The sequence below is a fragment of the Gouania willdenowi genome, chromosome 9, assembly GCF_900634775.1.
Source record: "Gouania willdenowi chromosome 9, fGouWil2.1, whole genome shotgun sequence".
Lineage (NCBI taxonomy): Eukaryota > Metazoa > Chordata > Actinopteri > Blenniiformes > Gobiesocidae > Gouania > Gouania willdenowi.
In genome coordinates this window covers 19,385,066-19,402,349 of record NC_041052.1, presented here as the reverse complement: position 1 = coordinate 19,402,349, position 17,284 = coordinate 19,385,066, and the positions used below count along the sequence as shown (strand labels likewise).

At 39.4% G+C, this 17,284-nt stretch overlaps 1 protein-coding gene across 1 annotated transcript in view; it reads right to left on the bottom strand.

Annotated features, from left to right (window-relative positions):
* Positions 1-17,284, bottom strand: part of LOC114469484 (ultraviolet-B receptor UVR8-like) — a 362,330-nt gene that overhangs the window by 254,669 nt on the left and 90,377 nt on the right. The window contains exon 5 of the mRNA XM_028457028.1: positions 11,419-11,531. Within this exon, the coding sequence (XP_028312829.1) occupies positions 11,419-11,531 (113 nt within the window). The remainder of the gene's footprint in view (positions 1-11,418; positions 11,532-17,284) is intronic.

Genomic DNA, 17,284 nt, shown 5'->3' with positions numbered 1-17,284 from the left:
TGGGAAATAAAATGCTAAACTTGAATATATGATTTATTTACTTATTTGTATAATTTTATTGATTCCAGAATCTGTAATCTTATATTGTTGAACTTAATCTCGTCAATTGTTAGAAATCGTCTCAGGTTGATAGCAGAAGTCACTTTTGAAGAATACCATTCACTCCCAATAGATCTATATCACACTGAAAGCTAGATTTTGTTCTGCAAATTTTATTTATTTATTTATTTATTTTTTTCTAAGATGAACTTGTTATTACACTATTCCTGAATCAGACCCACTAAACAGGTCTTGCTACAGCACACATTCTCATTTGTTAAAATGATATATTCTTAGCGCTGTCTGTAGAAGTTTCTCCAGGGCACTAAATGGTTAAATAAGTACATGTCATGAAGCTTCTCTTTAGTCAGAACTGTGTGTGCATGTGTGTGTGTGTGTGTGTGTGTGTGTGTGTGTGTGTGTGTGTGTGTGTGTGTGTGTGTGTGTGTGTGTGTGTGTGTGTGTGTGTGTGTGTGTGTGTGTGTGTGTGAGTACATGTGTTAATGAAATTGAAATAGTGGTTTATAAGAGCAGAGCAAAATTCTCTCCTCTGCCCTTTCAAAAATAATGAAAAACAGTAAGGCGGGAACAAAAATCAGACCACTGCAAAACTGAACCTGCACTGAGGAAGATGAATAACCATCTATACTAGCTCAATGAATTCTGGGTATCAACGCCTTTTCAATTCACTTATTTTATAATCATCAAGGTCAAAAGGCAATTTGTGCAGCTGCAGGAATAAATAAAACCAGTTGGGAGCAAATTAAATAGTGAGGGGAACAAAGTCATGCCTCTGGCTAGTAACAGCAAAAACAAGAGTGGTAAATCTCACATGAAAGCTAATTTTAGATAACATCCGACTAACTGAAAGACAATTTAGTCTTCATAGAGAAAATTCATTTCCCCTAAAACATGTTGTTTGAAAGATTGTTTGTCATTAATAATCAGCCTAAAAAAATGAACACTGATTGTTACAGTTTATGTTTTACTCTAATGCGATTTCATTTTTCTCATAAAAACAATTCATCTACCACAAGAGGAATTACTCTTTTTCTAACATACTTTTATTTACAACCAGACAATTTGATGCCAACTACACAGAAGAAGAAAAAACACAAGGTCAGAGAAATTCAATACTGGCTTTGCTGCACTTATCATTTGGTTATCTGTGCTTGTCCACTATTAACTGCACTTAAAAGTTACAAGACTTTATTTAAAATCTGTGTAAACTGGTTTATTTATTCATTTTTTCAACTTTAGACACATTTTTAGCAAGAAATCCTAGCGACCAGTTAAGAATTTTTCAGTTGGGCTTTTATTTGCATTTATTCTTTAAAGTACAATAAAAATCAACCATTAATTCCAGTAAAACTACATCAGTACAGTATTTTTCAGGAATGGAATTGAAATAGAAAACTGAGGAAAAAAAAAAAAAGATACCTCCCTAAAAAAAGGAGCTAAAAATGAAGACGAGAATCATCTCCTCCTGACAGATAAGACAACCAGAAAAATGTGGCTGAATTATTATTATTATTTTTTTTTTCAGATTACCTTCTAAAATAAATGTTTTGTATTCAATTTATTTTGTTCACAAAATACCTGCGAGAGATAAGTTCAAACACTTCAGACATCCCCGACTATAACCACAGGTTGGCACAAAACAAAGACACTTTTATCCAAAGCAACGTACAACATGAGCAGTTAGGTTTCGGGCCTTGCTCAACATTCCACAGTGATGGCCCAGGCTGGATTTGAACTGGTGATCCTCCGATTACAAGCTGTGTGTTCAGGTGTTGGAAAGAGCAATTCATTCAAATGAATTGTAATCAGGTACTAATGTATCAACGGTTATTAAAGGTTATTTTCTACTGTAAAGTTAGTTTTGTGTGGTAAACTGAGGTTTATTTTGGCCTGTTCTCAAGGGTTTCCCTTCTGCAAAAAGTTTTAACAGCTGTATTACAGTATAATGCTGCCAATGTTATAATAACATGGTATCATATCAGCTCATTTTTTTAGGTTTTTTTTCAGAGGCATAATTAATCATATTTTGAACAAACATGTCTTCTTTCGGTAAAAGCAGAATAAGTGTAATCTGGCAAAAAGCCAGATTGATGTGTAGCCCCTCCCTCTTACTCCAGTTCTCCACATCAATCTGGGTCTGTGTCTGGTGAATCCTTTCGGAACCAGGGAGGGACGTGGAATGCTTGAAGCTGATTGGGCAAAGCGCTTGTCCACCAAGATTTGTTTTAGCCAATCACACGGTGACAAATGATGATGTCCGTAGAGACGCTGCTACAACAACACGGCTCGGCTGGTGAAAACTTTCTTTTGGGATAGTAATACTGCACTCATTATGTTGTTGAATGACTTTTGCCGTTTTTTGCAACACAGCATTCGCCAGTTTTGCTTCGACGCTTCTGCCCTCTTCACACACGGATATCCCGCCCTGAACCACAACACTGCCTCATGATTGGTTCAAACCGCTTTGGTTCGGGTTTGAAAGGCAAAGGCGGGGACAGCACAAGATGGATTCTGGTGTTCGTGAACACCAGGAGAATCCATCATTCAGGCAAGTTTAGAATAAGTGTGAATACATGCAAACGTTTATTGTTGTTGTTTTTTTCTCCTTGTTTTAATTTTTCAAATTGAGTTAGCCAATAAGTGAACTTTATCAACTTGTGACCATCTGATACTGAACTGTCAGCCACAGCTTCGGGTTATTGAGCGTTCATGGTTTATATGGCACAGCATACTAAATAAATCAATACTATACAGTAAGTATCGTACGCCAACTTACTGCATAATGCCAGCAGCAGGAATTCAACACTAACCCTAACTGTTGGCATCAGAACCAACAAAGTTACTTACAACAAGTCCTGATATAAAAATAAAAAAGTTTATCATTGGGGTCGTGTATAGTTTATGCCTTAAGGTTATTAGAACCCAACCTCCCACTACATTACCAAAGGGCTCTTTTTCAGGGACAGATTCCGTCTTGCTAGTTAAAAGACAATTTGTTTTTTTAATATGTGTTAGCACAAACAACACGGGTTGTTTACTGACTTTGCTCTTACCTGATCAACCATTATCTGAATTGCTGGTGCAGAAATAATACTGTGTTACAGGGTAGGGGCTTTAGGGTGATTAGGTGATGTTCTGTTACTATCCACTGGTACTTGTTCAATAATCACCTTTTTAAACTCAGTGTTAAAACACTATGAAAATGTGCATGTGATTTAAAATAAGCAGTGCAGAAAGCATGTTTAATACAAAAAACAGTTCAGTGGTACAACAACAATAGAGGGTGGGGTATATGTTAATTATTTTTGATACAGTACATATGGCAATGTGTCTATTAGTGTTTTTATTTGATAACAAAATAATAAACATTCATCAGTGATATTCCGAATTAAGAAACTAGTGAACCAAATCCAAATCCGAGTCCATGGTTCTCGACCGGAAAAAGGTGGCGTGCCTTCTCCGGGTTGGAGATGAGGTTCTGCCCCAGGTGGAGGAGTTCAAGTACCTCGGGGTCTTGTTCACGAGTGAGGGAAGGATGGAGCGAGAGATCAACAGGCGGATTGGTGAGGCGTCTGCACCGGTCCGTCATTGTAAAAAGGGAGCTGAGCCAAAAAGCGAAGCTCTCGATTTACAGGTCATTCTACGTTCCAACCCTCACCTATGGTCATTAGCTTTGGGTCATGACCGAAAGAACAAGGTCGCGGGTACAAGCGGCCGAAATGAGTTTCCTCCGTAGGGTGGCTGGGCTCTCCCTTAGAGATAGGGTGAGAAGCTCAGTCATTCGGGAGGGGCTCAAAGTAGAGTCGCTGCTCCTCCGCATCGAGAAGAGCCAAATGAGGTGGCTCGGGCACCTAATTAGGATGTCCCCTGGACGCCTCCCTAGTGAGGCGTTCAGGGCACGTCCCTCCGGAAGGAGGCCCTGGGGAAGACCCAGGACACGCTGGAGAGACTATGTCTCTCGGCTGGCCTGGGAACGTCTCGGGGTCCCCCCGGAAGAGCTGGAGGAAGTGGCCGGGGAGAGGGAAGTCTGGGCCTGCCTACTGAGGATGCTGCCCCCGCGACCCGGAAACAGCTAAGCGGAAGAAGATGGATGGATGGATGGATGGAAGAAACTAGTGACCGTGCATAGCCATAATGAATTACAATCGATTACAGCTTAGAAACGTCTTTATGAAGTAATGAGTAATGATTTGGTTTCAGGTCAACGTTTTACGCAAAGATGCATTTTAGGCCGGCACACTTCACAAGGCATGCATGAAACAATAGGTGTCATAACTGCCTGGTGCAATTTATTAATCTCGCCTTGACCTGTAATCCATCTGTTTCTCCTCTTGCAAACACTGCCTTTATTCCTGTGTTTAACAGGAGACCATTGTTCACCGTGGCACAAATGGATAGTTTCAGAATGGTAACGTCTCTCATACAAAGAAGCCAGGAGGATCAGAGGCATTCCACTTAGTCTGTTTTATGAGTCAAAAGCTAAGAGATAAAACAAAGCCAAGTAAATTTTATACTTTTCTTTATCTTTTTTTTCCTGGAAATGTCTCCAAAATTGAACAAGGGGTGATATTCGTTGTGATGTAGATGAAAATATGTGGCCAGACAGACAGGAATGTCTGGATGTGCCAGAATGATTTACTTGATACGGTTGTTTGAGATTGTTTTGTTTGTGGTGTTATAATTTGAAAAAATAAAATAAAAAATTAATTAAATTGTAAAAATACATTTTCAATCGGTATTTTTTTTTTAATAATTAATTATTAGACATTTCAGGGGACCCCATTTGAATTCCAGGTGACCCCACATGGGGTCACGACCCCAAATTTGAAAAACCCTACCTAAGTTTATTGTGTTTTTTAAGTGTGCAGAAGTAGAAGGTAAATGTTTGAAGGGGTAAAGTTTGGGAACCACTGAACTAGTGTAACACCATCTTCAGGACGCTATGCTTCTTGATGTTGTTACATTTATGTTAAAGAATTATTCTTAAGAAATAAAAAAAAAAGTAATTAAGGTTGAAAAAGCAGGAAAAATCTTTTTAAAATGATAGAATGCAAATATTTCTCGTTATTAAACCGCAGAAGGATCGTATTAGGCTTAGCAATGAAAGCGATGGTGTCATACTAACAACTGGGAACCATTTGAGAGGTATGTTGAAGTCATGCGGCAGCGCTCAAATGAAATTATTCTATAGATGACAGCGAGGGGAAGTCGCCACTATCCTTGTTCCTCTCCATTGTGTAGTCATACTGCAGCAATTATTTTTAAAATCTTTGATTATCCTTCAGACAAACGATGCAATCATGGCTGAAAATCAATTTCAGGGACATCATTTAAAGAAAAGAAAAAAAAGCTAGTACTGTGCCAACAGGGCTAAGGGGCTCCACGAGAGAAGCATGTTTTTTTTTTTTTTTCTTTTTCTTTATCCTTGTTTCTGTTTTTCCTTTGCTGAACGTAATCACCAAGAAACACCACAGAGCTTACTGCTAGTCGGAGCCAGATCCCAATTCCTGTTTTGGGAGCTGCAAGTGATGTAGAGCCAGGTAGCATCCAATTAGGGCTTAGTGCAAAGTGCTCACTGAATCCAACTACTTGTCACAGAATTTCCCCGCTTCTCCTGTCAAATTCAAGAAGGTTTGCTGATTTGCTTTGCCATCTCGAGACACCATGAAGTTAAAATGAGACACTTCCATCAATGCCGTGCCATGTATGGCCATTTTCTACTAAAACAGATTGGCCTGATTACTGATGAGACAGCAGGCATGTCAGTGACGGCTGCTTTATGCCTATTAACAACTGTGTTGCTTTACAACCACATTTACTCCTTTTTCTTAAAGGGGATTTTTGGATGGCATGAATTCCAAAGCTCTGTAACGCGTAAATCCGATGAAAAATGTTGTGATGAACTCAAAACATTCAGGATTTATAGCAAACAAAACCAGTGGAATCATTTCACTTTTTAAAATCAATTAGCCTGGAACTGTACAAATTACACGCACTATACACCTGGAAAATAACATTCAAAAAGTAGGATCAAATATATGCAATACTAATATATTATGAGAGGTATTATCCAGAGGTGAAAGTGGATTATGGATGTTAGTACTCACGTTACTGTAATTGTGTTGCTTTTATGAGTATATTTCTAAATCAGTAATTCTACCTTTACTTAAGTAGGTTTTAAAAGAAGTAAAGTAATTCATTACATTTTTACACCCAAACGTTACTGAGTAAATAATTATTTTTTTGTTTGAAAATCATCAACGGACATTGTGAAACTACAAAAAGATGAAACGACCAGACAACAATCAAATGCATCACATCATAGCCAACCAATCAGATTAAACGTAATGCACAGCGCCAAAACAGCATTGAATGGAGGTTATTTTCTCAGTTTTAGAGTTCATAAATGTAGCTATACTTAAGAGACTGATTTTTTTTTTTACTTTGAATTGAATTCATTATTTCATTTAAAAGTTTAAAAGTTCCAATTGTGCAAGATTTGGTCTCTTCCTTTTTAAGTTTATACATGAGATAACAGTGCGCAAGGGAATCGTGGCAAAATGTATTACCAAAAATAAACGTAGGGGTGAAAGTTACTAGTAACTTTTACTTTGAATACTATTTAATTGAGCTACTTTTTACTTGTGCTTGAGTATTTTTTGTATGACTTACTTGTACTTGAGTACAATGTCAATCAAATAGCAGTACTACTTCTTCAGTAGAATATATCAGTAGTCTTTACACCTCTGGTTAATATCTATATCTATTTTCTTATGTGACATGTCGTTTACCAGCCCATTTCATTCCATTTAGACTGCTGTTGAAACTTTTCCCTTTTTCGTTCTTCTCTCCCACTGATGACAGCTTTGATGTGAATCCCCACAGACTATCGTCTGCAGTGAAAGTCAGACAGCTGAGCTTTTGAAGTGGCACAGAACATATGGGTAAAAGTGGGCTTAATCCTTCCTTTTAGGGCCTCTATGGGTGAACTGCCCACTCTTTTGTAACGACATTACCAGAGACGACGGAGAAAAGAAAAATCACGGCATATCTACTCCATCAGGTTTCCTCGTCAATGATGACTTTTCTCTGACCCCCCCCCCCCCCACACACACACACACACACACACACACACACACACACACACACACACACACACACACACACACACACACACACACACACACACACACACACACACACACACACACACACACACACACACACACACACCACCTCAGATTCTGTAACTCACATGGATATGAGACATCTTCTGAGGTTGTGCCAAACTCAACAAGAGACAAGAGCTTGTCAACCATGAAATCGCCTTTACAGAAGGACCACAGACAGATTTGGATTGGACACGGATACTTTCATCCCTGGGAAATTTGCTGACCTTTATTTCATATTCTATGCTATAAAGATCAGGGGAAACGCTATCATAACAACCAGTTTATAAGAAAAACGGTGGTTCTTTATCCGCCATAATTCCTCTCTGAACATTCATCACAATTTTTCCTCTACTTCAGTTAGCAAGAGCCATTAAGGAACACCCCCAATGTTGAGCAAACCAGACCTTTTATTCCTTGGTTAGACATGACTTACTGGTTTCAGCATCCTTTTACTAACATGAATGTGAAACACAACAACACACACGTGGGTTTTTTATTGTTCCAGAATGGAAATAATTGTTTCTGCTTGTAAATATGTTTGCATACATTCTTAATCACAGTTTGATAAGTCGTGGTTTATTTAGAATAAAATAGAATATAACTTTTATTGGCCCTTTCTTCATCACACCAAGTGTATTTTAGAACACAGCCTCCTGATTAATAGGTAATCCTTACAAAGAAGTGCAGTACAAAATACCTGGAAAATAGATCATTTGTCTGAATTTGACAAATATGATTTCTTTCACACAGTAGCTGGGTTTCCATTACAGATTTTTTCTAAATGTCAACAAAGTATAATTGCGCTTTGAAGGTTGTTTTGTTCAGGAGCCTCGCAACTCCCGTGAAATCTCATCCCACTAATTTTTAAGAATGATGCTAAGAAATGTCCTGGTCTTCTCTTCTGTCTACACAAGACCACTTCTCTCTCCTAGAAGAGAAGTGGTCATGTGACCAGGTACCTCACATCACATGACAAGGTACGTCACGTTCTGTGACGTGTATTTGCGGTAAAAGTGTTTCCATAACACTTTTGCGACACCTTTCATTATTGAAACGTCTCAAATTCCTCCTCATGAAAATGTAAAAACATTTTAGCAATATTTGAGTGTTTTTTCTAAATAAAGATGCTTCCATTACCAGTTTTTATTGCGCTATTTAGATTTTGCGCATTTCCAAGGGTAATGGAAATGCAGCTGCTGTCACTTTCCAAACTCTAGGCTTCCGAATAACACTATAATATGCGTTTCCCCTTCAGTGCCAGGTTCAATTGGCTCTGTCCCTCCTTTCTGTGGTATTGCAATGTCTAGCTCTCTCTTATCTTGCTTTATATTTCCTTTTTTTTTTTGTCTATGACAACTTTCATCTCAGTCACATGGGTCTATGCTGTAATAACTCATTTTTATGTTCAAAATAAAACTGCAGCTCTGGAGCTGGAATATTAGCAAATGCTCTGAAGGCAGCCCTCGGAGAAATATCCGCCCTCTGCAGTGAATTTTGAGTCTGTGTGTGATTATCTGCTATGGTTATCTGGTGGTTTTAGAGTCATGCCCTTTACTGTCCCTCTGTTATTAGACATACACACTTTGATAAATGTTTTGTCTGACCTCTTGAATTTGCACCCCCGACACCACCACCCCTTTAACTGTGACTTTATTTCCCTTGGACAGAATGGCCATGTCTGTAGACGAAACGGATACAAAAGATTGCTACACACAGATTGGTCACCTAATCCTTAAAGTAAAGTGCTCACTGCCTGTGAATAAATGATAGGACACATGCTAAGACACTATAAGTGTGACTTAAATTTCAACACCAAATGAGAGCAAAGATTTACCAGCTTCTGACCTTCCGTCTGCTGTGCGTTTACTTCAGTGTGTGAAGGGTTAAAGTCGCTACAGGCCACAGCAGAGTCAACAGCGGCCACATCTTGGCTGGCCCGCCCTGCCAGATCGATATCTGCAAATAATAAATTAGCTCCCCAGAGGGCTTGCACTAAACCCTCCGAAACACAGCGCTGGAAAAGTCCACAATGTGTGTGAGACTCAATAAGCCAGGTGAATGACTGTGCAGGGGCACATCTTTAGCACTCCATAATAGAAAATTAATGGTGCTCAAATCAGTGTTGAGGGCACCCTGAGGGTTACCTAATAGGCCTAGTTAGAACTGTCATCCCTCCCAGAGTCACCTAAAATATCACATGCAAACACAGACAGCTACAGGAAGAGGAAACTGTGTGTGTGTGTGTGTGTGTGTGTGTGTGTGTGCGTGTGTGTGTGTGTGTGTGTGTGTGTGTGTGTGTATATGCACGTGTACAAAATAAGATTCCTTCCAGTGTTTATTTATATGCTTGACCTATAGGGTAGGATTTTGTCCTTTTTTTTTTTTGCTAATAGAGCATAATAAAGAGGTTTTACAGAAACATACTGAAGTGAAAATCTCTAGTCTTACTGTTGATAACAACAAAAAAGCAGTACCATGATTTAATTAGTTAGAGTTTTGAAATTTTGAAAAAACTAAAATATATATATACAGGTACATCTCAAAAAAATTGAATATCATGAAAATACCCATATATGATAAAGGCTCATGACAGAGTGAAATATTTCAAGCTTTTATTTCTTGAAATGTTGATGATTATGGCTTACAGATAATGAAAACCCAAAATTCAGTGTTTCAGAAAATTAGAATATTACATAAGCACAGCACAATATTACAATCAAGCACAGTAACACCAAAGTCATTGAACCAGCTTTTGGTACCTTTGACAGTGTGGGCAGGTGCCAAGTCCTGCTGGAAAATTAAATCAGCATCTCCATAAAGTTGGTCAGCAGAAGGAAGCATGAAGCTCTAAAATGTCCTGGTTGATGCTGCGTTGACAGTGGACCGACACCAGCAGATGACATAGCAGCCCAAATCATCACAGACTGCAGAAACTTCACACTAGACTTCAAGTAATGTGGATTCTGAGCCTCTCCACTCTTCCTCCAGACTCTGGGACCTTGATTTCCAAATGATATACAAAATGTACTTTAATTTAAAAAAAATGACTTTGGACCACTGAGCAATAGTCCAGTTCTTCTTCTCCACAGCCCAGGTAAGACACTTCTGACGTTGTCTCTTGTTCAGAAATGGCTTGACATGAGGAATGCAACATTTGTATCCCATGTCTAGGATTCGTCTGTGCGTAGTGGCTCTTGATGCTCCAGCCTCAGTCCACTCATTGTGAAGCTCCCCCAAATTCTTGACATTGGCCAGCAAACTGGCCTGACCTGAACCCCACAGAGAATCTATGGGATATTGTGAAGAGGAAGGTGAGAGACACCAGACCCAACAATGCAATTTGCTGCTATCAAAGCAACCTGGGCTTCCATTACACCTGAGCAGTGCCACAGGTTGATCACCTCCATACCATACCGCATTGATGCAGTAATTCATGCAAAAGGAGGCCCAACCAAGAATTTTGGGTTTTCATTATCTGTAAGCCACAATCATTAAAATTCCAAGAAATAAAGGCTGGAAATATTTCACTCTGTCTCATGACAGAGTGAAATATGTTTAAAAATATTAAACCTTTTCATATTTATGAATATATGAAATATATAGCTTACTGTAGTGTTAGGCAAAAAGAGTTATGCAGATACCAAATTTGGCTAAAAACATGATGTACGTAATTATACTAAGAAACTAACTATTATATAATTTTCTAGTGAAATTCCAGTTGTTTTTTTAAATCAAACAGCTCAGTAAGTAGAAAGCCAGCTTTGCTAGCATACATATATTGTTTTTATTTTCTTTCGTGACTTGACAGGCATTACAAACTTAGAATAAAAGAATGGACCGAGTACATCACTTACTTGTTTATTGTTAATTTAACTTAAACATAACAAAGTGGATTAAGAAAAATATTATAATGGCTTTTAAACAAACCAAAGAGTAGTTAGTCTTAATTTAAATGAATACTATTCTTTCAATTCTCAATAGGAAAGCATTTTTTTTTCCTTTTAAAAGTCACAATCACTGTACTTTACATGGTTTAAGTAAAAATGATGTTTTCCCTGAACCAATTTTACTTATAAGATAATATCGGATAGGGCTGGGATGCCTAGGGAGGGGTTGGTTTCCTTATCCCTCCTCCTCCTTGCTTCCGGTCTAGACTAAGTTAGTGCTGCGTTGATGGTGAACTTACCCACATGCTGCAACAGTGCCGTTCTCCAGTGCAAACAGAGTGTGACGCTCTCCACAGGCCACTTGAATTATTTTCAGAGAAGATGGAAGACTCTGGAACAGACGCGGTGCCAGCTGCAAAAAAAAAAAAAACAAAAAAAAAAAAGTTCCCAATGAGGTGAAGAAACCTGAAGTGTCTTTTCCTGAGTTCTTCTGTAGAGAAGTTACTCCATCGGCTTGGCAAACATCCCACAGTCAGCCAGAGCTGCAGAAGATCCCCTCAGTATGGATGAAGACACAACAACGTAGCAACACAGGAAACAAGAAAGAAACAGCATACTCCTTTATGTAGCCGAGCAGCGTAGATCAGTCCCTGTGTGTGTGTCTGTCTGTCTTTCTGTGTGTGTTCATGACAGTGCCACAAAGCAAGAAATGAAACAGCCTATGAGAAGAAAAGAAAGCCTAGTTCCTCATCATGCGCTTGTTAGCTTGTCCAATCTATGGCAATCAGCAACAGTCCCAGGGGTTGAAAGACATGAGGTGCTGGGGAGAGGGATGCAGAGGCAGAGGAAAAGATCAATACTGCACTGTGAAACAAGAAGTGTGGGCTATTTACTCTTCATTGATCTGATGATGCTGGAGAAACACCTCACTCAGCTATTAAATTGAGGGTATAAGTCTGGTGTGAATGGCTATTCTCCCTGCCTCTCTCTCTTTACCTATAGGTGAAGAATAAGCTAAATATATCCACAAACAGAAGAAACAGCTTGAAACACTAATGTGTAATTATTCTACATTAATGTGTCAAGGGAGAAGACACTGAATATCTAACTGAAGTTTTATTTTTTAGTTTTTCCTAGAGCAATGATGAGTTACGCAGGCCCATTCATAAATACAACTCAAGATTGTTTCAGTCAAATGGGCCCGATAACATAAGCATTGCAATTAATTTAGCATGTTTGCTAATGTTTGCAATCTGGGTGGGTCTGCTATAATGCGCATAATAATGGGAGGAGGAAATGCAAACAGATCATTTTAGCACACACAATGTGTTCTATTACAAATGAAATTGACTGGTGGGGACGTTTCACAGACAGGTGTTAACTGTCAGATTTACGCACAGGCATAAAGGAGAGGAGATGGCAAAATTTTTTAAAAGGCAATCGAGTGGATACATCTTTCCTGCTCAGTCAACATTTTTGATTAAATCAAATACAAATCATTAGAGTAAGACATTCCCTATACCTTACTTCTATTTCACAGAATCTAAATCCAAACTAAATTGTTAAAAATTATATGAAATATCTCCAGGTTGCAACATTTGCATGAATTCAACAGTGTTTCAATTCTTTTGTTTCTAACTTCCTATTAACAGTTAAAATTGTTTTTATTGTACATGTGGGCCATATTGCATTGCCACATAAGCTTGTGAGCAAAACAACATTGTAATTAAAACAAGGGGGGGGTTCTTCTCCACTTTCGCACCTGTCGTCAACTTCATTGGCCATCTTAGTAAATGATGCATAAACACGCAAACACCTAATTTAGCACTTTTTAGGAAAGGCCTAAAGGCTGTTGCTTTCACATTGGTATAGTCCCGAACTGAGGCCGAATAGGCGAAGAACAGCTAATCATTTTATCACCTTGATTTGAGTTCAGAGGTTACTTTTTGATCCGCTCCAAGTAACTCTGACACAACTGCATGAGCTAGTGGCTTGGGGGCGCCATTACTGGACTAGAGATTTCTTTGGGCAGACAAGCAAAATCAGAAGAAGAGGCTCTGATCTATTCGTCACAGCATTCAATGGAGCAGCAACAAATTGACATGCCTTTGATGTTTTGAGCCGTGGCCAGTTCTTCTGCCCACATCATAATTCCGTGCGCTCTACCTTAACTTCAACATCTTGACATCGACAAAACAAGGCAAATTTTCTGGGCAAATGAATCCTCAAGCGTTCGAGGATTCTATACAAGTTTAAAGTGAAAGTTATTTTTTACCTTACATTGTATAAAAATCCACTCACTTTCTTTGCTAATATACATTCCTAATTAGGATGAACCAAAAGTCTGATTCGCTATTTTTATGGACATGCCTTTTAATGATCTGTTAATTGTGTGGCTATGACAATAGCTAAAATAACTTGTAGTTGGAGTGATTCCTTTTACAATTAAACACAAATAGTAGGTCAGTCCCTCAACTATTTCCATCTCTGGGAAAACCCAAAGTTTATTGATAATTTTCCAGTATATATCTATGGACCAAGCAAGCAGGACACATGCACACAGTTGGTAAGAAACTGTCATTCCTTCCACATCTTTCTTTGCCTTTCTTCTCCTCAGAGTAGAAGCCTTATTGACTGTTTGGCTGTATTACAACAAGCAGTCTCTAATGACTCCCTCAAGACCTCTCTATCGCTCCAGCCTGCCCACCGTCCCGCTCTTTCCCTGACTTACCCTGTGTGTGTCTCCTGCTCTGCCTGCTCTTCAGGCTCTAGTTCAGCAGCTAATTAACCCTCTCTAATAGCGTAGATTACATTAGCTTTGAGCGATTCACACCCTCCACCGGACCCACACTGCCACACAATGAACCCGGCCTTGCTTTACAAATCTCTCCCTTCACAAGAGCACAATTATGAATTCAAACAACTTCTTATCCACATTCACTCATCCAGGAACGAAACCCTCCTCTGCAGCCGCCCCACTCCTCCCCTGCCACCCATCTCCCAGGCCTTCACACGGAGAGTAATGAGAGAATTGAAGAGCGGAGACCACACAACAAGATGGCCATAAGAGCCCCATGGGGGGGGGATCAGACCCCTATTGGGTACATCAGAGAGGTCACTTTAGGTGTTTTATAAGGTGCAGCTCAGTGATAACCCTTCATTTCAGCATCTCTATTCAATACAAAATGGAATCCTAATTACGGCTGCAGAGACGGAGTTGGGTGGGTTGGGACAATTAGGAAAATGGAGGTTCCCACTTTAAGTAATGGCAACTTCCAAAGTGTATTCAACAAATTATACATAATTCCATGAATATTTCATTTATGATGGATTAACAATGTATCAGATCACAACTCACTTAAAACTAACTGTTGAGAGTCTAAGGTGACATTACATATACTGTATGACATTATTGATGCAATTGAGAAGAACAAATTAACATCAAGCTACTACAATTTTATCACACTTGCATTATAAAACAAATCAAGTAACCAAGCTGAGATATAGAAATTGCAATGAAAGTAAATGGCAAAAATGCATTTTTCATGTTTTTTTCTTCAGTTACATCACTGATAGCACTTAGTGATGTTTCCCAAATGATAGAAGGTTAAGGTATAGGGGTGGTAAAAAGAAGCAGGTTTGGTATTAAAAAAAAAGAAAAAAGGAACAGAAAAAGCTGATGTGATCCACTCTGTCCAAATGTAAATTTGTACATTTGTCGTGAAAGGACATTCTCGTGCTTCTTTGTCCAACCAAGTAATTTTCTCTCCGTCCCTCCTCTACAAGGCTTGCCTTAGCAGCATTTTCTACAGCATGGAGCACTCTCCTTTCTATTTCAATAGGACAGCTCATTTGCCAGACTCTGGGCCCAAACTGCTGACTGGGTCTTTCAAGGATGTGTACTTTGTGTGTTTGAATGTGTGTGCTAAAAGAGTGAGGAAAGGGACAGAGCTGCATGAGGTGTAGGAAAATAGAGGATAAAGGCTGGAAGAGAGAACACATTGTATCATTAAGGTACTCAGAGATCATTAGATATATAAGGGTGGTGCTATGCAAGGTCAGGGCTGCTGTGTTTTTCTAGGTCAGCAAAGGAGCAGTAAAACCAGTCTCATCAGCTGCTTTGCTTCCCTTTACACTCTGCAAGTATCAACCCCCTTTTCTCCTGCATCCCAACATAGAGTGGTTTACAACCTAGCTCATCCATGTCTCTGTATGTTATCAAGGCTTACGAGTCAAGGACACAACACAGAGCACATAAAAAGCCCGGAATAGCAAAGAGCTAAATATCAGCTTTATTATGGATAGAAGTTTTCTGCTCCTTGCAAAAAACTTTACCAGGTGCCGCACACTGCTTCATGATCCAATAACTTAGTGTTTTCCTATTTCAGGCACAACTGGGTGTTGAGCTGTTTTGCTCTAATGGGGCTGGGTGTTTTGGGGAGTATTGGTGTCTTCGTTGGATTAGGTGGGGGTTTGCGTGGTCCCGCTGGATGGTGCCATTTGCGGGTGAGGGAGGCATTTCACCCCCTTTCTCTGCATTGTGTGTGCTGTATGCCAGCGTTGCGATGTGTGGGAGTCTCTGTTTGTGCAGGGGAAGCGCAACAACATTTAGTACATCTACCCTGGGCATGTGGTGGGGGTTTGGGTGGGTGTCTGGGGGCCCTCAATGGGGTTGCTGTGAGCCTTGTATCAGGCATGTGGTGCACTGTGGTTGACTCTGGCTGAGCGCTCCTGGCAGGGGGTTTTCTGAGGGACTTCAATAGTATTCCTAGACAATGATGGGTGGCTTAGTGCATCCTCCTCAGTGTCCTAGGTTCTCTGGTGCATCGCATAGTGACCGGCTTCTGCTAGTACGGGGCCTGGTCACTGGTGGGCAGCCAGGGGGTGCACTTGACCCTACCCTGGGACCTGAGCTTGAGCCGCAAGGGACTGCAGAGATGGGTTATCAGTCCCACGGACCAGCTCAGGCGCCTCTGTGTGGTTGGGTGATGCCATGACGGGGAGTCACAAGAATACCCCTTCCCCCAAATGTTCTAAATTGTGTAATTGCACATTTTATGGAATTATTTACGAGTTTTTAAGAAGTATAGTCACAATTCTGGGGGCTGAAACTGTTTCACTCTTCAATGGGGGCACAAAAGAAGAGGTTTGAGAACCACTGCCTGATACCCACTGTACTCTCTGGTGCCATGTCCTGTCTTTCCTAATTCCTTTACCCTCGTATTTCCTCCCTCACTCAGGTGTGACACTGCCCTCCGTTTTATTTCTTTGCCCTAATAAAGTCTAGCTTACCTTTCCTTAGGGAGGACAGGTGACAGTCACAGTTATACCATATAATTAATGTTTTATTTAATTTTTTGCTACAACAAAACATGCATAGTTGTCATAAAAAGTCAGCCTTTTTTCTAGAGGTTAAGCCAATTAATGACTGTCCTCTGCATTGTGTTGAAGAACGTGATGAACATTAAAATGTGTTTAATTACTGTGGCTGCCTTCTACCATTAGTATACCAAAAATGCATTTGTTAAGAGCATCATGATTTGAAAATATTTTTTACAAGAAATAATAGTGAACTCCCAGTTCACAGATGGTTTAAAAAGATGAATATACATTTACAGAGTTTTTTTTTTTTTCTTTTTTAATTAATTTAGGTGATCAAACGTTTAATCTGTTATAAACTAGTATTAGCCCTAATATCATTTCTAATATAAATGTACATAAAATATTTCACTAATGTCTTGTTTGCAATACACATTTTAACTAGAATATTTGCACCTCCTGAAGAAAATGCAAGTGATAATGCATAGCTGAAACCCACCGATATTTTGCTGCTGGAAAAAAAAAAGAACCTGACATCATACACTAATCAGGAGCCAGCATTTCCCTCTGCTGACTAAACCATCCCACCCCCCTTCAAACCCCGAACAAACCACAAAGCATTAATAAAGCATTAAAAAAACACGAAGCACAAATGAACCATGAACAATAAACGAACCACGAAGCACAAATGAACCCCGAATGAACCACAAAGCACATGAAACACATGAAACAGCACAAACCCTTAACGAAGCACAAAAACCATAAACAACAAAGCATGAACCACAAAGCATGAACAAAGCATTAAAAAACCACAAACCCTGAACGAAGCACAAAGCACAAACTCCA